At 43.0% G+C, this 23,689-nt stretch overlaps 1 protein-coding gene across 2 annotated transcripts in view; it reads left to right on the top strand.

Moving 5' to 3' along the window:
- Nucleotides 1-23,689, top strand: part of vps13a (vacuolar protein sorting 13 homolog A) — a 645,125-nt gene that overhangs the window by 248,428 nt on the left and 373,008 nt on the right. The window contains exons 23-26 of one of the 2 annotated variants that reach the window (XM_070882697.1): nt 3,909-4,044; nt 4,356-4,446; nt 7,927-8,099; nt 15,757-15,913. In XM_070882697.1, the coding sequence (XP_070738798.1) occupies nt 3,909-4,044; nt 4,356-4,446; nt 7,927-8,099; nt 15,757-15,913 (557 nt within the window). Of the gene's footprint in view, nt 1-3,908; nt 4,045-4,355; nt 4,447-7,917; nt 8,100-15,756; nt 15,914-23,689 lie in introns of both variants that reach the window. The other variant, XM_070882688.1, reaches the window with a different exon arrangement.

Genomic DNA, 23,689 nt, shown 5'->3' with positions numbered 1-23,689 from the left:
GATAAGGGGTAAGCCATTTAGGACCGAGATGAGGAGAAACTTCTTCACCCAGAGAGTGGTGAACCTGTGAAATTCTCTACCACAGAAAGTTGTTGAGGCCAATTCACTAAATATATTCAAGAAGGAGTTAGATGAAGTCCTTACTACTAGGGGGATCAAGGGGTATGGCGAGAAAGCAGGAAGGGGGTACTGAAGTTGCATGTTCAGCCATGAACTCATTGAATAGCGGTGCAGGCTAGAAGGGCCGAATGGCCTACTCCTGCACCTATTTTCTATGTTTCTATGTTCTTGCAGCCCCTTTAAAATTGTACCATTAAGTGTTTATGGTATCTCCTCATTCTTCCCACCAATACTTATCACCTCACACTTCTCCACATTGAATTTCATCTGCCATGTGTGCACCTGCCTGTTTTCTTGAAGTCTATTACCATCTTCCTCACTGTTTACTACACTTTAAAGTTTTGTGACATCTGCAAATTTCAAAATTGTGCCCTGTATTCCCAGGTCCAAGTTATTAACGTATATCAAAAATAGCAGTGGTCTGAGTAATGAACGTTGGGGAATGGCACTGTATACCTCCTTCCAGTCCGAAAAACAGCCATTCATCACAACTCTCTGTTTTCTATCACTTAGTTAATTTTGTTTCCGTGCTGCTGCTGCCCCTTTATCCCATGGGCTTCAATTTTGCTAACAAGCCTAGTATGTGGTAGTTTTTCAAACACCTTTTGAAAGTCCATATACACAACATCAACTGCACTGCCCTGTTACCTCATCAAAAAACTCAGTCAAGTTAGTCAAACACGATTTGCCTTAACAAATCTGTGCCGGCTCTTTTTTTTTTATTAGTCCATGCTTGTCCAAATGGATGTTAATTTTCTCCCGGATTATTGTTTCTAAAAGCTTCCCATCACTGACATTAAACTGACTAGCCTGTAATTGTCAGGTTTATCCTTCCCCTTTTTTTGAACAAGAGTGTAACATTGGCAATTCTCCAGTCCTTTAGCACCACCTCTATATCTAAGGAAGATTGTGGCCAGCGCCTCTGCAATTTCTGCCCTTATTTCCCTCAGTAACCTAGGATGCATCCCATCTGGACTGGGTGGCCTATCCATAAGTACTGCCAGCCTTTCCAGTATCTCCTCTTTTTCTATTTTATCACAGCAACCTCCTTCTTCACCATAGCTTTGGCAAAGTCCTCTTCCTTGGTAACCACTGATGCAAAGTACTCATTTAGTACCTCAGCAATGCCTTCTGTCCACTAATAGTTCTCCATTTTGGTCCCTAATTGGCCCCACTGCTTCTCTGACCACTCTTTTACTGATGCCTATAGAAGAACTTTGGATTCCCCTTTATGTTAGCCACCAATCTATTCTTGTACTGCCTCTTTGGCCCTCTTATTTCCTTTTTCATTTCCCCTCTGTACTTTTTATATTCAGCCTGATTTCCCCTTGTATTATCAAACTGACATCTGTCATGCACCCCCTTTTTCTGCTTCATCCTACTCTCCAACTCCTTAGTCATCCAGGGAGCTCTGGCTTTGGTTGCCCTCCTTTTCCCATTTGTAGGAATGTACTCAGACTGTACCCAAACTATCTCCTCTTTAAAGGCTGCCCATTGCTCCATTACATTCTTGCCTGCCAGTCTCCAGTTGACTCCAATTTATCCGGGCCAGATCCTTCAATTCGACTAAATTAGTCCTCATCCAGTTAAGTATTTTTATTCTCGATTTCTCCCTGTCCTTCTCCATAACTAATCTAAACCTTACGATACTGTGATCACTATTCCCGAAATGCTCTCCAACTGTGAAATTCTCCACTTGTCCCACTTCATTCCCCAAGACTAGATCCAGCAATGCCTCCTTCCTCGTTGGGTATGTTTCCTGTTCAAGAAAATTCTCCTGAACACACTTCAGAAATTCTTCCCCTTCTCTGGCTTTAACACAATCACTGCCCCATTCAATATTGGGGTAGTTAAAGTCTCCTATTATTACTACTCTGTAGTTCTTGCACCACTGTAATTCTTGGCAAATCATCTTCTCTAGCTCTTTCCCACTATTTGGTGGCCTATGAAATACACCAAGTATTGTATAGCTCCTTTATTGTTTCTCAACTCTTAACTAAATAGATTCTGTCATTGATCCCTCAAGGACATTCTCTCTTTCTACCACTGTAAATTAAAAAAAATCAAAACTGCTATCCCTCCTTTTTTTCCATCCCTTTTTTTCCTTCCCAATCTTATCTGAATATCTTGTACCCAGGAATATTAAGCATCCAATCCTCCCCCTTTTTTTGAGCCAGAACTCAGTTATTGCCACTATTATATTCCCACGTGGCTATTTGCACCTGCAGCTCACCAGGCTCAGAACTGCAGTTCTTCGAGATGTCGTCACCCTCACCAGTATTCAATGCTGAATATCAATTTAAAATGTCACATGCCCAGTGGATTCCTGTACTGCCTGCCTCTTCCTACCCTTCTGGGTGACCACCCACTTGCTATTTTGAATTCTATCTGGCTGTGTAGTGGCCACATCCTGAAGCCTGCAATCCAGGGCACATTCAGCCACCCATATTCCCTGCAGTGAATCCAGCTGCCTCTCAAGCTCAAACGAGCAACCTCTGGGACATATAAAGCATCCTGTAGTTACCACATGGTGCAGGAATTGCAAGTTATATGTCATAGTTGTCCTATCATTCTATTTAGAAACTTAAAATAGACTACTTGGATACAAGGTGATTTACATAATTGCTGTTAACCAAGTCTAAACTGCTCTGCAATTTTGCTCCTTAAAGCAAACTAGCCAAAGACTAAATTATTTACTCAAACATAACAAGAACCACTGAGATATTAAATACAAAGGCTTAAATATTAGATAATTAACTTAGAATCCTCGGGTTCTGTGGCTCCACTCCTTTTGAGTTGGACGTGAGAAACCACCTTCCTCTTGTCCACTGAATTCCTACTATCACCAGATTCCCAGCTTCCACTCTGTGCGATTCACTCTGATTGCGATTTACCCAGTTCTGTCTCTAAGCTCTGTGTTCAAGCTCTCATAAAAGGTGACACCTCCAACAATGCAGCGCTCCCTCAGTACTGCACTGTTTTAATCCTTGTCTTGGTAAAGAGAAGTTGTTGTTTCATTTTTTAACTGAATTTCTTGAATTATTTATTATCTTAAAAATTACTGAGAAGTTTTTTTATAAAGATATCAACTTGTGTAGTGGCTCACTGCCCTAAGCAGACCTATTTTAGTTGAACCCAGCTTAGCCACTGGGTTTTACAATTTCGTTGAGTGTCATGGATCCATAAGAGAAAAGTGCATTTAGTCTATCAAAGTTTAATCCACAGTATCCTAATTTCATGCCTTTTTAAAGTCATATATTTTTGTACTTGTCCTCACTGGTTCTCATTTCCAAGTAATAAATGAAATAATATTGTGGTCACAGTGCTGCTATAAGGCAATACTGCTGTATTATAAACATTATCTTGAATACTCGTAAGAACACGTAGATACAAATTCCAAAAACAATGCTGTATCATAATCACTGGTTCTGATTCTGCTGTCTCACTTCCATTTGGGCATCCAGTTTACAATGAGTTGAGTTAAGTCACACATTATTGTAGCATATCTATTATTATTTCACAATGCTACCATCATTTTTATTCTGCCCAGAGTTTGTAGAATAATGCTATTGTTAACCCTGTCTTTTGCCTGTTTATTAACTAAAGCAAGTCTATATAAATATCTTTAGTTCAGTATTTCAGATGGGATGTACTTTGCTATACACAAACCAAGATTTTGAAATGAACAGAAACATTTAAAGATAACTTAGGTTTGCTTCCCAATGGAAAATAAAGACTATTTTACACAAATTGATAGATCTAATTCACTGCTTCCTTCCTTTAAACAGATGTAAAGTTTATGGTGGGCTTCCTTTACTTTCGATCTGTATCTCGGACCAGAAACTTACGGGGGTTTTAGGATTAATTGATAGTATTCCTAAACCGGCAAGTCGTTCGCCAGCACCATCCTTAAAATCTCTTCAGGTAGGCTTGCATCATTCTATTTGAAGTGAAAATTGTGTGGCATGATATCAAGTATTGGTTGCTTTCCAGTTAGAGAAAATATGGTTTGTTTGTGAAGCATGTGATAGTCTGAAACAAGTTATTGTATGTTACCAATTTGTAGCAATTGTAAATTAACATCCTGTAATTGATGATCCGACTGGAATAGGTAACCTTGGCATGAATATTTTTTCCAAGGTATGCTTGAAAAGAGAATGCCTTTTGAGGCAAGTTAGAGAATATAATTGGAGTCTGGATAATTTTCTTTTTGTACATATGTGAAATTTGTTTAGATACCAAAACCATCGCCTAATGTGACGCCACGGTCTGTGCAAAAAAGAGCACTACACAAGGACCTGTACTCTTCTGTTCTAAGTATGACAGGTAAGATTTGTTGAAATACTGTACTTTCAAAATATAATCCATTCATAGGGTACAGGAAGAATGCTATTCTCTATCGACCACATATCCGCAGCATAACAAAGACTGCCTATTTCCACCTCCGTAACATTGCCCGTCTCAGCCTTTGCCCCAGCTCATCACCTGCTGAAGTCCTAATCCATGCCTTTGTTACCCTAGACTTGACTGTTACAACGCACTCCTGGCTGGCCTCCCACATTCTACCCTATGTAAACTAGAGGTGATCCAAAACCCGGCTGCCCATGTCCTAACTCGCACCATGTCCCACTCACCCATCACCCATGTGCTTGCTGACCTACATTGGCTTCCAGTTAAGCAACGCCCCGATTTCAAAATTCTTATCCTTATTTTCAAATCACTCCATAGCTTCGCCCCTCCCTATCTCTGTAATCTCCTCCAGCCCCACAACCCCTTGAGATGTCTGCGCTACTCTATTCTGCCCTCTTGAGCAGCCCTAATTATAATTGCTCAACCATTGGTGACCGTGCCTTCTGTCCCCTCGGCCCCAAGCTTTGGAACTCCCTTCCTAAACCTCTCCATTTCTCTACCTCTCTTTCCTCCTTCAAGACGCTCCTTAAAACCTACCTCTTTGTCCAAGCTTTTGGTCACTTGCGCTAATTTCTACTTGTGTGGCTCGGTGTCATTTTTTAATCTCATAATAATCCTGTAAAGTGCCTTGGGACGTTTCACTACATTAAAGGCAATATATAAATACAAGTCATTTCTTCAACCCCCTCAGCATCCTTACTTTCCAAGTAAATAGCTATCTTCTTTTTATTCACTTCAATTGTATTTGCATCTGTGGTCTTTTGGGACAGTACATTCCATGCTCAGACCTTCACTGTATGAAGAAATCTTTCCTGAATTCACTTTTACTGCCAACGGTTATTATTTTCTTTATTTTGAACACCTCAATGAGATCAGTTACCTCCTTGTCTGTAGTGAATATGATGCACATTTACCCAGCCTCTCATTATAACAAAATACCTTCAAGCCAGGTATCCTCCTGATGAATCTTTGCTGGATTCCCTCCAATTCCAGAATAACCTTGCAAAGATGGATATCTAAAACAGAACCAACTCATTATTCCATATGAAGTGTGACCACACCTTTTATTTAACTGCAGCAGTACTAGTTTTTATAATCTATACCTCATGTGAAGAAGCCCAAGTTCATGTTGGCTTTTGCTTTTTGTGCCATTCAGCTGGATCCCTTTGTTCACCTTCATCCATTTGTTCATCTCTCACCTACCCACCCCCTCCCTTCACTTCTCTCTCACACCTCCCCCCTGACCCCATGCTTCCCTATCCCTTCTGCAATTCTTGTGTCCAAAATGTATAACTTCATGCTTCGGTAAGTTAAACTGCATCTGTCATTGTTCTGCTTATTTACTTAATTTATCTATGCCCTTGTTAGTTTCTGCTCATTTTGTATTTATTTATTCACTGTCAAAATGCCTTGGGATGTTTTCTATGTTAAAAGCGCTATGTATATGAAGGTTGTGGTGGTGGCGGCTGTCCTTTATTCTATTCATATATTTGTCTGCCATTTTTAGTCCATCTGCTTTTTGTTGAAATCGGTTAAAAAAGGAGGCAGACAAAAAGCAGGAAACTATAGACCAGTTAGCCTAACATCTGTGGTTGGGAAAATGTTGGGAGTCCATTATTAAAGAAGCAGTAGCAGGACATTTGGAAAAGCAAAATTCGGTCAGGCAGAGTCAGCATGGATTTATGAAGGGGAAGTCATGTTTGACAAATTTGCTGGAATTCTTTGAGGATGTAACGAGCAGGGTGGATAAAGGGGAACCAGTGGATGTGGTGTATTTGGGCTTTCAAGGTGCCACATAAAAGGTTACTGCACAAGATAAAAGTTCACGGGGTTGGGGGTAATATATTAGCATGGATATAGGATTGGCTAACAAACAGAAAGCAGAGAGTAGGGATAAATGGTTCATTCTCGGGCTGGCAATCAGTAACTAGTGGGGTGCCGCAGGGATCTGTGCTAGGACCCCAACTATTTACAATCTATATTAATGACTTGGAAGAAGGGACGGGGTGTAACTTAGCCAAGTTTGCTGCCGATGCAAAGATGGGAGGAAAAGCAATGTGTGAGGAGGACACAAAAAATCTGCAAAAGGACGTAGACAGGCTAAGTGAGTGGGCAAAAATTTGGCAGATGGAGTATAATGTTGAAAAGTATGAGGTCATGCACTTTGGCAGAAAAAATCAAAGAGCAGATTATTATTTAAATGGAGAGAGATTGCAAATTACTGCAGTGCAACGGGACCTGGGGGTACTTGTGCAAGAAACATAAAAGGTTAGTATTCAGGTACAGCAAGTGATCAGGAAGGCCAATGGAATCGTGGTCTTTATCGCAAAGGGGATGGAATATAAAAGCAGGGAAGTCTTGCTACAGTTGTACAGGGTATTGGTGAGGCCACACCTGGAATACTGTGTGCAGTTTTGGTTTCCATATTTATGAAAGGACATACTTGCTTTGGAGGCAGTTCAGAGACGGTTCTCAAGGTTGATTTTGGAGATGAGGGGGTTGTCTTAGGAGGAAAGATTGAGTAGGTTGGGCCTTTACTCATTGGAATTCAGAAGAATGAGGTGTGATCTTATCGATACATATAAGATTATGAGGGGGCTTGACAAGGTGGATGCAGAGAGGATGCTTCCACTGATAGGGGAGACTAGAACTAGAGGGAAAAATCTTAGAATAAGGGGCTGCCCATTTAAAACTGAGATGAGGAGAAATTTCTTCTCTGAGGGTTGTGGATCTGTGGAACTCACTGCCTCAGTGAGCTGTGGAAGCTGGGACATTGAATAAATTTAAGACAGAAGTAGACAGTTTCTTAAACGATAAGGGAATAAGGGGTTATCGGGAGCGAGCAGGGAGGTGGACTTGAGTCCATGATCGGATCAGCCATGATCTTATTGAATGGCGGAGCATGCTCGAGGGGCCGTATGGCCTACTGCTCCTATTTCTTATGTTCTTAATCCACTGTCACTATCGACTAAAGTCAAAATTACCTCCCTTAATTGCTGCTAGTACATTTTTCTTTTTTTCATCATCTAGCCGCATAATTTGATATTAACAAATATTACGATATTACATTGTATAATTGTGCTCCATGTAGTTTCTGAATAGTGTAAGCAGTAGCTCATTTCCTTGCTGAGTTATATACATTGTTAAAAATGCCTGCATGGGAGGATAAAAAGAGGGGTGAACTCGGACATTGTAAACTGATAATATGAAATAAAAATTGGTCAAGATTGCTTTTCTTCAAGGCAGAATGAACCGAAACAAGTTTCAAAGGGGAAACAAATGTTTACATCTATGATAGTATTAGTGAAGATACATAATTTTTGACACACAGGTTATCTGTCTATACTGTTTTAAAATTCTCCATATAAAATGTATAACCAGATTTAGCTTCCACAGATTCAGATGATGAATTCTATGATGCTCTGACCACACCTGTAGATGAAGCACCAGTTCAGCAAGCAAATAATAATTCATTACAAAGATCAGAGTCTTTACGCCGGAAAAAGTTGAGAAAGCAAGAATCTATGAAAAATATGACTGAGTTCCAAATGCAATTTGAAATAACAAAGGTAGTTTTATTTATTCTATTCAAGACACTTCATTTGTCCTAAAATGCTTGTCACTTGACTGATGCAGAACTAAGTTCTCATTTTAGAAAAGTTGCATATTTGGAGTAAATTTCAGAATAACCTCATTCATTTCATCAGCATAAATCTGTGCATCATTTTTTATTTTAAAACCTGTTGTCTTAAGAATATAACAAAGCTATTTTCTTTACTTGCCCAGTCAACTTGTTTTTTTAAGAAGTGAGTGTGAGTGTATGTTTAAGAAGTGTATGTGAGTGCGAAGAAAGATGGAGGGGGCTCTGATATAATATTGTTAGTCTTTTTGTGAATACTAATTTGTCGCCTAAATCTTAAATACAGTTGGATTATAAATGAACCACAATTTACTACTTAATATTAACGGTGCCTTTTTCTTTATAATGCAAAATTTTCTTGAAATAGAGAACAAACAAAGTCGGGTCTAGGGAGGGGAGAAAAACACACTGTTTTTACAAAAAACAAAAAATAAAAAAAATCACAAAACAGACCCTTTTCTACTGAATCGCTGCAAAAGAATTTTAAAATAAACTTTAACTTACCTTTTTTGCAGAGTTTCATACCTACCGCCATTCTAAGGGCTGCTCCAACTGGTTTTTCCCTTGCAATTTTTTCTTTCTATTTACAGGTCAAACTCGGAAGTGTTTTTTCAAGTGTTGCATGCCAGCGGTATTTCAACACCGCCGGTGGAACACTTCTATAAATTTCCCACCAAGTGGTTTTCCACCCAGAACGAAGAAATACTGCCGAAAACCGCGGTGAAGGCTGATGAAATTCCAGCCCTTTGTCTTTGCTTTGGGTTTAAATACTGCTTGGAAATGTGGACGTTTATGTGAGCATTCAACATTATCTGACTTCCTGGATAGGAGTCAACAACTCATTAATTTTAGCAATCAAAGTTTCTTCACCTAATGCCTCAAACTTTCAAAAGGAAAGCTGACTTTCATGGAATGTATACAAGATAGTTTTCTAGATCAGTATGTTGAGGAACCAACTGGGGGACAGGCTATTTTAGATCTAGTACTGTGCAATGAGAAAGGGTTAATTAATAATCTTGTAGTAAAGGGGCCTTTAAGGAAGTGTGACCAAAATATGATAAAATATTATATTGAGTTTGAAAGTAATTTAGTTAAGTCTGAAACTATGGTCTTAAATCTAAACAAAGTAAACTACGTATGAGGGGCGAGCTGGCTAAAGTAGATTGGGAAACTACATTAAAAGGTATGATGGTAGACAAGCAATGGATAGCATTTAAAGAGTTAATACATAATTTACAACAAATATACATTCCTTTAAGGCACAAAAACCCCACAGGAAAAGTGGTCAAACCGTGGCTAACAAGAGAAGTTAAAGATAGTATTAGATCAAAGGAAGAGGCTTATAATGTTACTAAAAAGAATAGTAAGCCTGAGGATTGGGAGGATTTTAGAATTCAGCAAAGGAGGACCAAGAAATTGATAAGGAAAGAGAAAAAAGAATACAAGAGCAAATTAGCAAGAGACATAAAAACAGATTGTAAACATTACTATAGGTATGTAAATAGGAAGAGATTTGTGAAAGTAAACGTGGGCCAATTAGAGGCAGAGACAGGAGAAATTATAATGGGCAATAAGGAAATGGCAGACATTAAACAAATACTTTGTATCTGTCTTCAGGGTAAAGACACAAAAAACATTCCAGAAATAATGGGGAACCAAGGGTTTCGAGAGAATGGGGAACTTAAAGAAATCAGTATAAGTAAAAACATAGTACTAGAGAAATTAATGGGACAAATCTCCTGGAACTGACAATCTGCATTCTAGAGTTTTAAAAGAGGTAGCTGCAGAGATAATGGATGCACAAGTGGATAGTGAATTCCCTAGATTCTAGAATAGTCCCCAAGGATTGGAAGGTAGCAAACATAATCCCACTATTTAAGAAAGGAGGAAGAGAAAAAAATGGGGAACTATAGACCAATTAACCTGACATCAGTAGTAGACAAAATGCTAGAATCTATTGTTAGGGACTTAGAAAATCGTAATATGATTAGGCAGAGTCAACATGATTTTATGAAAGGGAAATGGTGTTTGACACATGTTAGTTTTTTGAAGATGTAACGAGTAGGATGGATAATGGGGAGCCAGTGGATGTAGTGTATTTAGATTTTCAAAAAGCTGTCGATAAGGTACCACACAAGAGGTTATTATACAAAATTAGGACTCAAGGAATTGGGAGTAATATATTAGCATGAATTGAGGATTGGTTAATGGACACAAAGTGTGAATAACTGGGGCTTTTTCGGGTTGGCAGGCTGTAACTAGCGGGGTACTGCAAGGATCAGTGCTTGGGTCTCAGTTATTTAAAATCTACATTAATGACTTAGATGAAGGGAGTGTAACATATCCAAGTTTGCTGATGGTACAAAGTTAAGTGGGAAAGTAAGCTGTGGGGAGAATGCAAAGAGGCTGCAGAGAGCTATAGACAGGTTAACCGAGTGGGCAAGAACATGGCAAATGGAATAGAATGTGGTGAAGTGTGAAGTTATCCACTTTGGGAGGAAAAACAAAAAAGCAGAATATTATTTGAATGGTGAGAGACTGGGAAATGTTTGCATTCAGAGGGACCTGGGTGTCCTGGTACATGAATCGCAGGTTAACTCGCAGGTACAGCAAGCAATTAGAAAAGTAAATGGTATGTTAGCTTTTGTTACAAAGGGCTTACAGTATAAATAAAGAAGCATTACTACAATTATACAGGGCATTGGTGAGGCTACACCTGGAGCACTGTGTACAGTTCTGACCTTATCTAAGGAAAGACATACCTGCCTTAGAGGGAGTGCAACAAAAGTTCACTAAAATGGTTCCTAGGATGAGGGGATTGTCCTAATGAGGAAAGATTGAGTAGACTAGACCTATATTCCCTAGCGATTAAAAGAATGATAGGTGATCTAATTGAAACATATAAAATTCTTAAGGGGTTTGACAGGGTTAATGCTGAGAAACCCTGGCTGGGGAATCTAGAACACGGGGTCACAGTCTTAGAATAAGGAGTCAGCCATTTAGGTCTGAGATGAGAAGAAATTTCTTCACTCAAAGGGTTGTGAATGTTTGGAATTCTCTACCCCAATTGAGTATATTGAAGACAGAGGTCGATAAATTTTGGGGAATTAAAGGATATGGAGTTAGTATGGGAAGGTGGAGTTGAGATAGAAAATCAGCCATGATCTTGTTGAATGGCGGAGCAGGCTCGAAGGGCCAGATGGCCTACTCCTGCTCCTGTTTTTTATTTCTTATTTCTTGTGTTCTTATGTTCTGATGACTGAGGAAGTAAGCAAAGCAATTATCTGAAATGGTTAATCCAACAGGAGACCTCATGAAAGGAAAGCAAATGCCTCCTGATTAATACCTGTGGATGAAACTGTTTTGCAGTAGCTGCTGATCTTTAGTTCACTTAGTCCAACTGTCTTTCAGTATCATGCTAGTAAGGTAGAACTCAGTGGAGACAAAAGTAAGTTCCAGGTAGAATTGTTTGAAGACCTTTTTGACCAAGTCTGTCCTATCTCCTTATGTGGCTCGGTGTCATATTTTGTTTGATAATGCTCCTGTGAAGCACCTTGGGATGTTTTACTACATAAAGGCACTATATAAAAGCTTCTGTACACATTTATATCTTTCAGTTAATATATTTGTAGTTTACCCTGAAATACAGTTTGACACTATTTATCCATCTTTTGGAGATATCAGCAGTATGTCTTGGGTGCAGGAACATTGTACAAGGGTAGATTGTGAACTTGGAGGCGTGCTGTCCCAATCACTTCACACATTACTTAAGTTTTGGTTCATTGGAACCATGGTCCTGCCGTAATTGATGGTGCCTTTTGTGGTGAGCATGAATAAACTGTTGCAAAATAGACTGTACACGCTATTACAATTACATCCTGTACATTGGATATGGCTTAGTAGCTACGGAGTGCATCTTTATACGACAACATAGATCACAAGATAATCTGGAGGGACTTGGGCTTTATGGAATGTCAGATCTTTTCATGACCGATAAAAAGAGACCATTTGCATTTATATAGCACTTTTCATAACATTAGAATCATACAGCACAGAAGGAGGCCATTCGACCTATCGTGACTGTGCCGGCTCTTTCAAAGCTATCCAATTAGTCCCACTTCCTGCTCTGTTCTCGTTGCCCATAGCAGTTTTCCCCTTTCAAGTATATATCCAGTTCCCTTTTGAAAATTACTATTGAATCTGCTTTCTCCACCTTTTCAGGCAGTGCATTTAAGATCATAAACAATTTACCGCATTAAAAAACATTCTCCTCATCTTCTGTAGCTATCCCATAGCTGTACGTTAGAGTCCTTTATATAGGTTGGTTATGACTAGCTGTTCCCAATCATGAATTGAAAAACTGCAAATGTAACACCCCTATTTAAAAAAAAAAGGAGGCAGACAAAAAGCAGGAAACTATAGACCAGTTAGCCTAACATCTGTGGTTGGGAAAATGTTGGAGTCCATTATTAAAGAAGCAGTAGCGGGACATTTGGAAAAGCAAAATTTGGTCAGGCAGAGTCAGCATGGATTTATGAAGGGAAAGTCATGTTTGAAAAATTTGCTGGAGTTCTTTGAGGATGTAACGAACAAGGTGGATAAAGGGGAACCCAGTGGATGTGGTGTATTTGGACTTCCAGAAAGCATTTGACAAGGTGCCACAGAAAAGGTTACTGCACAAGATAAAAGTTCACGGGGTTCGGGGTAATATATTAGCATGGATAGAGGATTGGCTAACTAACAGAGAACAGAGAGTCGGGATAAATGGTTCATTCTCTCGTGGGGTGCTGCAGGGATCAGTGCTGGGACCCCAACTATTTACAATCTATATTAACGACTTGGAAGAAGGGACTGAGTGTAACGTAGCCAAGTTTGCTGACGATACAAATATGGGAGGAAAAGCAATGTGTGAGGAGGACACACAAAATCTGCAAAAGGACATAAACAGGCTAAGTGAGTGGGTAAAAATTTGGCAGATGGAGTATAATGTCGGAATGTTTGAGGTCATGCACTTTGGCAGAAAAAAATCTTAAAGAGCAAGTTATTATTTAAATGGAGAAAGATTGCAAAGTGCTGCAGTACAGCAGGACCTGGGGGTGCTTGTGCATGAAACACAAAAGGATAGTATGCGGGTACAGCAAGTGATCAGGAAGACTAATGGAATCTTGGCCTTTATTGCAAAGGGAGTAGGGTATAAAAGCAGGGAAGTCTTGCTACAGCTATACAGGGTATTAGTGAGGCCACACCTAGAATACTGCGTGCAGTTTTGGTTTCCATATTTACGAAAGGATATACTTGCTTTGGAGGCAGTTCAGAGAAGGTTCATTAGGTTAATTCCGGGGATGAGGGGGTTGACTTATGAGAAAAGGTTGAGTAGGTTGGGCCTCTACTCGTTGGAATTCAGAAGAATGAGAGGTGATCTTATTGAAACGTATAAGATTATGAGGGGGCTTGACGAGGTGGATGCAGAGAGGATGTTTCCACTGATGGAGACGAGAACGAGAGCGCATGACCTTAGAATAAGGGGCCGCCCATTTAAAACTGAGATGAGGAGAAATTTCTTCTGAGGTTTGTAAATCTGTGAAATTCGCTGCCTCAGAGCTGTGGAATAAATTGAATATATTTAAGACAGAAATAGACAGTTTCTTAAACGATAAGGGTTTATGAGGAGTGGTCAGGGAAGTGGAGCTGAGTTCATGATCAGATCAGCCATGATCTTATTGAATGGCGGAGCAGGCTCAAGGGGCCGTATGGCCTATTCCTGTTCCTATTTCTTAGGTTCTTATGTAATGTTTGCCTGGCCAACAACCTTTATCCTTCCTAGGATGTGTAGCCCTACTGGTACCGAGGCTACTGCCAGTATAGGAGTTATGCAAGCCTCTTCACCATGCCTCATTGTAATGAAGAATAGTAAAACACCTTGTGCATCATACCTGGTCATTTACTAAAGCTACTGACTGCATGGCCTGCTCAACAAACTGAGTAAAGGAGAAAACCTGTACTACCTCTAGAAATATGCACACCGCCTCAGTTTTACTCTGATGTTTATTGAGTGAATATCTGGATAATTAAAATTCTACCATGATAAATCCCTCTGGGATGCAGAATAGTACCAAGTAAGGGTGGAACTAAACCTATAAAAGGGGGAAAAGGTAACTCAGAAGGCGGGGTAATAGGATCCATCTCTCATTTATTATCAACAACCGGGGGCATAAATTTAAAGTAATTGGTAGAAGGTTTGGAGGGGATTTGAGGGGAAATTTCTTCACGCAGAGGGTTGTGGGGGCCTGGAACTCTCTGCCTGAGCGGGTGGTAGAGGCAGAATCCATCACAACATTTAGGGCCCAATTTTGGCCAGGAGTTGCTCCTTTTTTTTGAGTAACCTGCTTTTTCTGGCGTAACTTAAAATCTCCGGTTTCCCCAATCAATTTGCACCAGCGTAACTCACTCAGTTACGATGTTTTAGGTTAGTTTTTTTTTCCTCAAAAGGGGGCGTTACTAGCCAGCTACGCCAGTTCTGCCCATTTAGACAACTTTGGCCAGCTAATAGTTACTCCATTTTTACTTAGACCAGCGTATGTGGCCACTTCAGAGAACCCTTGAGGAGAGTTAAAGAAATCAGCGCAGGTAGGTACATCGGAGGCCATTCGGCCTGGGATAGGGGCGGGAAGCTGAGAGGACCTGGACCTAAAGCAACCAAGCCTTGCCCTTAGCAATGTTTGCAAACAAAAACTACTAACAATTCTATAAGAAATAAAAAATTGAAGTCCTACCTTCATCTTCAAACTGCAATTCACCTGTCTGCACTCGGCCCAGGAAGGCAGTGGGCCGGTGTGGGAGGCCATTCGGCCTGGGCTAGGGGTGGGATAACGCACCCGGGAGGCCACTCGGCCAGAGCTCGGGGCGGGACAATGCACCGGGAGGCCACTCGGCCTGGGCTAGGGGGCGGAACAACGCACCGGGAGGCCACTCGGCCTGGGCTAGGGGCGGGCAGGAGAACTGATAGTGCTCCTGCCTGCCAGTGATTTCTATCAGTTCTCCTGCCCGCCCCTAGCCCAACAAAGGAGGCAGAATTTTACCTAAAGGAGCCCAGCAACACAGGGAGGAAGAACATCGCCACGCTCTCAAACTGACAGAGAGACCTACATCAATTGGGACTGTTGTTGCAGACTCGCAGCGCTACTGCGCATGTGCAGACATCACGAATCACCACTGTGCATGTGCAGACGTCCCGGCACATTTTCCAGCGCAGAACGACTGGCCAAGCTGCGCGACTGCAGTGAAGAGGCCAGACAGCGGCCAAAGTTCCAACATTTTTCGGCGCATCTGGGAACCTACGTAAGTGCGCCGAAAAACGGGTTCGGCCAAAATTGAGCCCTTAAAAAGTACTTGCATGTGCAGGTTACGGACCTAGAGCTGGAAAGTGGGATTAAGCTGGATAGCCTCTTGTTGGCCGGCACGGACACGATGGGCCGAAATGGCCTCCTGCTGTAAACTTCTATGATTCTATGATTACATGTTGTTTTTGTTTTAAAATGTGATTTACATGTTCTAATTCTGTTATTATTTCAAAAATATCTTTGTAGATGTCACTGGGAATCTGTCGCCATGTAGAGGATAAGGAAAACCCTGTGATAGAGCTGGAAATATTAGGACTTGGTACAGAGCTAAAACTGCGAACATATGATATGACTTCACACACATTTCTGAAAGAAATCAGCTTAAAATGTCCAGAACAGACAGGTAAGATTAAAAAAAAGACTTCACTCAGTTTTTATTAAATAGTAAAATTGTATTAAACATTTAAATATTCTATTTTACATGTTACCAAATGTTAGTTATGTGGTTTATGAATAACCAGATTTATAAATGATGAACTCTGGATTTCTTTTCCATAATTTTTATTTTCTGACTTGGTTTTTCCCAGTGAAAATAAATAAGTAATGAACACTTCCAGTCTGTTGAGCAGGCAGTGCAGTCAGTAGCTTGTTGTAGTAAGTTGGCTGGTATGGTAAAGGAACCAAGTGTGATCATTCTGAGTACATTAAACTTATTATTCAATTAAGGTGGACTGTAATAAAACAACGGTATAGGTGCAGCGTCCGGAATCCGGAATGTTCCAGAATCTGGACTCCGGACCGATTGGTGGCAGGGTCGTCCGGAATCCATAAAATGTTCCGGAATTCGGACCCAACGACCCTGCCGATCTCAGGCCTCGCCCCACCGCTGCTGCCCTTACCTCGAGGCCTCCTCACCGGCCTGCCCGACGACCTCCTCGTTGGAGCCCCGCCCGACGCAAACACCACCTCAACGGCCCCTGCCCAAACACCACCTCAGTGGGGCCGGCGCGACGACGACCTCCTCAGCAGGGCCCTGCCTGACAATATCCTTGGCGGGGCCCGCACGATGACCTCCTCAGCAGGGCCCTGCCTGACATCCTTGGTGGGGCCCGCACGATGACCTCCTCAGCGGAGCCCTGCCTGACAACATCCTTGGCGGGGCCCGCACGATGACCTCCTCAGCGGGGCCCTGCCCGACAATATCCTTGGTGGGGCCGGCCCAACGATGACCTCCTCAGCAGGGCCCTGCCCGACAACATCCTTGGTGGGGCCGGCCCAACAATGACCCCCTCAGCAGGGCCCTGCCTGACAACATTCTCAGCGGGGCCGGCCTGCCCGACGACCTCGATGAGGACCCGCCCGACGACCTCCACCGGTAGGCCCCGGACGGCCCGAACAGCTCCTCGGCAGGTAGCACCCCGCCCCCCCCACCCCTTTCTGACGTTCCGAAATCCGGAAATACCCGAACCTGGGCTCAGGTGTTTCCTGATAAGTGACGTCAGACAGATATTCCAAAGTCCGTAAAAATGCGGAATCCGATACAGGGTCTGTCCCGAGGGTTCCGGATTCGGGTCGCTGCACCTGTATACATTTGATATGAAACTTTCTCATTTTTCACTTAAGATTGGTGCATGTACAGTACACTATTGTCAGTTATCAACTTGGAGACATACACTTTAGGAAGATACCTCCCTTCGACTTACTTTATAGTTAAAAACATTGTCACCTTGAGGCTTGCCTCTTGTTCTCTTCCAAGAATCTGTACATCAAATCTGCAATATAGGGCCCAAGTTTCCACATGATTTGCGCCTGATTTTTAGGAGCAACTGGTGGAGAACGGACTATCTTAGAAATCGCAATTCTCCACATTTTGTTTTACTGCAGTTCTAGTCAGTTAGAACAGTTTCACTTTGGAACAGAATTTTTTCTTCAAAAGGGGGCGTATCCGGCCACTGACGCCTGATTTGAAAGTTTCCACAGTGAAAACGTACTCCAAACTAACTTAGAATGGAGCAAGTGAAGATTTTTGTAGAACTGAAAAAACCTTGTCTACACATTAAAAAATCAGGCGCAGGTTACAAATTCGGCGTCCAGAACGAGGTGGGGGGGGTGGGGGGTGGGGGGAAGGGAAGTCATTAAATTCTATAATAAATCCTTATTTATACTTATACAAATATTCTACAAATAAATCCAACCTGAATAAAAATTTAAAAGCAAAGAAAAGATTAAATAAACCATCTTCCTACCTGTGCTTCAGCCAGGGAGAATGCTGCAGGAAGCCTCAAGTTGAGGCAGCCGTTCGTTCCCGCGCGGGGGGGGGGGGGGGGGGGGGGCGGGGGAAGGAGGAAGCCGTTCGTTCCCACGGGGGGGGGGGGAGGAGGAAGCCGTTCGTTCCCGCGGGGGGGGGGGGGGGGAGGAGGAAGCCGTTCCCAACGGCGGGGGGGGGGGGAGGGAAACGGCTGCCTCAACTTTCTGAGGCTTCCTGCAGCCTTCTCACTGCTGCAAGAAGCCTCAGTGCTGATGTGCTGATGGCAATGTGCTTTTATTAAAAAATGTTCAAAAATTAAACAGCTACAAAGAACTACAAAAATGGCCGAGTGCCAATGTTTCCTTCACACTGCGCGTGTGCAAACGCTCCAACGCGCATGCGCAGGGTTGCCGGCAGGAAAAAAACTAATTTAAATGTTACCCGCCCCCTCCCACTCTCAAAATCGGCGCGAGTGGTAGGCTCCTACCCCTGGGCACCGCGCCAAGCAGACATGGAGCTGCAGGGCGCTCCAGAATCGCGCGGTTTTTTTTCGGCGCGAAAAACGGGCGCCCAACTCGGAGGGGCGCCCGTTTTTTATCGTGTGGAAACTTGGGCCCATAGTGAGTATACAGACCACTTGTAGTATCACGATGAAAATAGTTCTAAGAATCAACCAGGGTAACAGGAAAGAAGTTGGAATATCAGGGTTGGATTCCAATTTATGAATGAGAACACCATATCAAAATTTGATTCGCTATCATTCTTTAATTGTTCAACATATTCACATACTAGAATATAGCAGAATAACAAAGTAGTGCAGAAGTTACGTGGTGGTTTCAGAAGGGACCACATTTTTTCAGTATAACATATAATACTTCTATATCAAAGCCCTTGTCATCTTCAGTCGTGATATAAAAGCATACTTACTGTTCCAGGTTGCATACAGTCACATTTAAATTTTGGCACATGATATGCGCGCATTGCACAAGTGCAACAGCAACAATTTTCCTGATTGATCCTCCCATGGAGATACATTCCACTGCCAGGTTTTGCCAAAAAGCAGTGGATTAAATTACTGGTCATATGATTAGTGAATTAAATACTTCCATTTACCATTGTATAGCTTCTACATAGATAACAATAATGTCTCGACAATCACTTGTTACTAGAAATGTACCTTCTCCAAGATTAAGCCTCTGAAGATCCATACTGTCAATCAGAAGTTTTGGGGATAGATACACTGGGTCAATCTGCCCAAATATCCTGTCTGAGGTTATAATGGGTTAGGCTACACAGAGCCAAGGGGGCCGAAATTACACCTTTCTATAAGGGCCGTGACTACCTCAAAGAGGCGGCCACGGGTCGGAAGGAATCACTGCTCAGTTGACCCGGAGGGGCCGCCATTTTGTATATTGCCCTCCTTTAGTTTGGAGCGGTATACGGGACCACCCCACGTGTTTTCCCACCACGTTGTGCACATGCCGACCCTTTACCAACCAGCAGCGACCCCCTTTCGGAAATTGCCCGCCGGAAATTGCCCAGTGGGAGCGGCACTGAGATGGTGAAACTGTGCCTGCGCAGTCACCTTACCTCCCCTTTCAGAAGAGACTGGCGCCGGAATGTTTACCGACTATCACCTCATCCACATTCGCTCTGGGAATTTGTCACTACGATTTTCGCCTTCACTGCCAGAAGACAATTGTGTAATGACTGACTTACCGATTCATTTCCCTCATGGGGCACTGAAACCTAATTTCGTGGTAGACGGCGTTAAATTTCACAAGGCGCTACAGTTACTGACCAGCTGGGGTTATCTCCTCAAAATAGTTCTAGCCCTTGGTGTTCTCCTCACCGCTTACTGTCCCACCAACTTTGCATCGTCGGCAAACTTGGATACATTACACTCGGTCCCTTCATCTAGGTCATTAATATAGATTGTAAATAGCTGAGGCCCCAGCACTGATCCTTGCGGCACCTTACGAGTTACAGCCTGTCAACCTGAAAATTATCCATTTATCCTCTACTCTGCTTTCTGTTGATTAACCAGTCCTCTATCCATGCTAATACATTACCTCCAATCCCATGAGCCCCTATCTTGTGTAGTAACCTTTTATGCGGCACCATATTGAATGCCTTTTGGAAATCTAAATATGCTACATCCACTGGTTCCCCTTTATCTAAACTGCTAATTACATCCTCACAAAAACTCTAATAAATTTGTCAAACACTATTTCCCTTTCATAAAACCATGTTGACTCTGCCTAATGTTACTACTTCCTTAATAATGGATTCCAGCATTTTCCTGATGACTGATGTCAGGCTAACTGGCTTATAGTTCCCTGTTTTCTCACTCCCTCCTTTTTTCAATATCGGTGTTACATTTGCTGATCAGCTATGCTTAAGTTATTGATGATTCAAATCATTATTCCATTTCATGAATTCTGGTCTGAACAGTGGTTCTTTTAGCCACTTTTTGATCTATCTTAGTTCATCTTTTCAAAGTTGATCTGTCGGACCCATTCAATTAACCATTCATTCTCATTAGCATTTTTTGCCTTCATTGTGGAGATTGAACACACGAAGAAAAAGAATGTATATGCTGAAGCTTTTGTCACCTCCATCAACATTTTTTTTTATTTTGTCTAACTTGACCTATAGCAGTGGCCACTGGTTTATGATCATTAAATAAGCATTGTGTTTTTATTGGATGGGATTCTGAGATTTTTATTGGTTTTGTGAGGTTACAGAATCATAGAAATTTACAGCACGGAAGGAGGCCATTTCAGCCCAACGTGTCCGTGCCGGCCGACCAAGAGCTATCCAGCCTACACCCACTTTCCGGCTCTTGGTCCGTATCCCTGTAGGTTACGGCACTTTAAGTGCACATCCAAGTATTTTTTAAATGTGGTGAGGGTTTCTGCCTTAACCACCCTTTTCAGGCAGTGAGTTCCAGACCCCCACTACCCTCTAGGTGAAGAAATTTCCCCTCGTATCTCCTCTAAACCTTCCCCCAATTACTTTAAATCTATGCCCTCTGGTTGTTGACCCATCTGCCAAGGGAAACGGGTCCTTCCTATCCACTCTATCCAAGACCCTCATAATTTTATCAATCAGGTCTCCCCTCAGTCTCCTCTGTTCCAAAGAAAACAGACAAGCATCTCCAATCTTTCCTCACAGCCAAAATTCTCCAGTCCAGGTAATATTCTAATAAATCTCCTTTACACCCTTTCCAGCGCAATCACATCTTTCCTGTAATGTGGTGGCCAGAACTGCACACAGTACTCCAGCTGTGGCCTAACCAGTGTTTTATACAGTTCATACACAATCTCCTTGCTCTTATAATCCATGCCTCGACTAATAAAGGCATATGCCTTCTTAACCACCTTATCTACCTGGCCTGCTACCTTTAGGAATCTGTGGACCTGCACTCCAAGGTCCCTTTGTTCCTCTAGACTTTTCAGTATCGTACCATTTAATGTGTATTCCCTTGCCTTGTTAGACCTCCTCAAATGCATTACCTCACACTTAACCGGATTGAATTCCATTTGCCATTGTTCTGCCCACCTGACCAGAACATTGATATCTTCCTGCAATCCGCAGCTTTCTTCTTCATTATCAACTACACAGCCTATTTTAGTGTCATCTGCAAACTTCTTAATCATACTCCCAACATTCAAGTCCAAGTCATTGATATTTACCACAAAAAGCAAGGGACCAGCACTGAGCCCTGCGGAACCCACTGGATACAGCATTACAGTCACAAAAACGCCCATCAACCATTACCCTTTGCTTCCTGCCTCTGAGCAAATTTTGGATCCAACTTACCACTTTGTCCTGGATCGCATGGGCTTTTACTTTCGTGACCAGTCTGCCATGTGGGACCTTATCAAAAGCTTTACTAAAATCCATATGCACTGATTTTATCAACCCTCCTGGTTACCTCCTCAAAAAATGCAATCAAATTATTCAGACACGACCTTCCCTTAACAAATCCATGCTGACTGTCCTTGATTAATCCATGTCTTTCAAAATGAAGATTTATCTTGTCCCTCGGGATTTTTTCCAATAATTTTCCCACCACTGAGATTAGGCTGACTGGCCTGTAATTACTCCGTCTATCCCTTTCTCCCTTTTTAAACAAAGGTACAACATTAGCAGTCCTCCAGTCCTCTGGCACCACATCTGTAGCCAGAGAGGACTGGAAAATACTGGTCAAAGCCTCTGCTATTTCCTCTTTTGCTTCTCTTAACAGGCTGGGATACATTTCATCCGGGCCTGGGGATTTATCCACTTTCAAAGCTGCTATGCTCCTTAATACTTTCTCTCTCTATGTTTATCTTATCCAATATTTCACACTCCTCCTTCCTCATTGCAAAGTCTGCATCACCCCTCTCTTGTAAAAATAGATGCAAAGTATTCATTAAGAATCATACCCACATCTTCTACCTCCACCAAAGATTTCCTTTGTTGTCTCTAATAGGCCCCACTCTTTCTCAAGTTATCCTCTTGCTCCTGATGTATTTATAAAACATTTTGGGGTTTTCCCTGATTTTACTTGCCAACATTCTTTCATGCTCTCTTTGCTTTCCTGATGCATTTTTTAATTGCACCCCTACACTTCTTACACTCCTCTTGAGTCTCTGCAGTTTTGAGTTCTCGGAATCTGTCATAAGCTTCCCTTTTTTTCTTTAACTTACCTGGTTTGTCCCTTGACATCCAGGGGGTTCTAGATTGTTATTTTAGGTTCATATTTTACAATGCAGTTGATCTTTTGTGAAAACTGTAAACCTTTGTTGGATCTTTCACAATATTGAATAAAATAACAGCAAAGCGTGTCACTACATATATGTGCATGCCTGTATATCTATTATGTTAAAACTGGTGAATGGGCTGAAGCATTTCCTCTCAAATACATTGAAAACTCCTACTTTGGGCTTTATCAATGGGAAGCCCCACATTAAAAAGTGGCAATATGTACATGCAATGCCTATTACACCTGTAAGTGAATGGTATTTACATTATTAAATGCCTGTATGTTTCTATGGGCCCAAGTTTCGAGCCGCGCCTAGAACGGCGCAGTCCCGACCTGGACGCCCGTTTTTTCGCGCCACAAAGTGCGCCTAAAAAAACCCTCCAGATTCTCCACCTCCCTGCAGGTCCTCTGGCCCTCGACGCAGCGCAGCAGGAGCTGTAGGGGGCGGAGCCAGGTCCCTGCGCTGAAAACAGTGCCTGGACCTCTGCACATGCGCGCTACAGTGGGCGCGCAAGTGCAGTAGCTCCAGGTGCCCGAAACTGTGTGGGAGGGGCCCGAAGCACGCAGCCCCTAGCCCTAGCCCTGGCCGAATGGCCTCACTGGGGCTGCGTGAATAAGGCTCCTCCCACGCCCAGCTCCTGCTTTCTCCTGACCCGACTCGACTCCCGCCCCTCCGCCCCCGGACCGGACCCGACACCCGCCACCGGCCCCCGGACCGGACCCGACACCTGCTCTCCCCCCCCCGCCCCCGGACCGGACCCGACACCCGCTCCCCCCCCTCCCCTGGACCGGACCCTCCACCACCTCCACCCCGGACCGGACCCGACACCCGCCTCCCCCCCCGCCCCCGGACCGGACCGGACCCGACACCCGCTCCCCGCCTCTGCCTCCGGACCCGACTCCCGCTCCCCGCCCCCCGGACTGGATCCGACCTGACCTCCCTCCCCCCCCCGATCTGACATCCCTCTCCCTCCCCCCGACCCGGACCGTTCAGCCTCCCTTCTCCTTCACCCCCACCCCCCTCAATCTCCCTTCCCCCCCCCCCCCCCAATCTCCCTTCCCCCCTCCAATTTCCCTTGCCCCCCCCCCCCACCAATCTCCCTCCCCCCGACCCGGACCGTTCAGCCTCCCTCCTCCTTCTCCTTCACCCCCACCCCCTCAATCTCCCTTCCCCCCCC

This window comes from Pristiophorus japonicus, chromosome 1, assembly GCF_044704955.1.
Source record: "Pristiophorus japonicus isolate sPriJap1 chromosome 1, sPriJap1.hap1, whole genome shotgun sequence".
In the NCBI taxonomy this organism is placed as follows: Eukaryota; Metazoa; Chordata; class Chondrichthyes; family Pristiophoridae; genus Pristiophorus; species Pristiophorus japonicus.
This window is presented reverse-complemented; position numbering and strand designations above follow the sequence as displayed.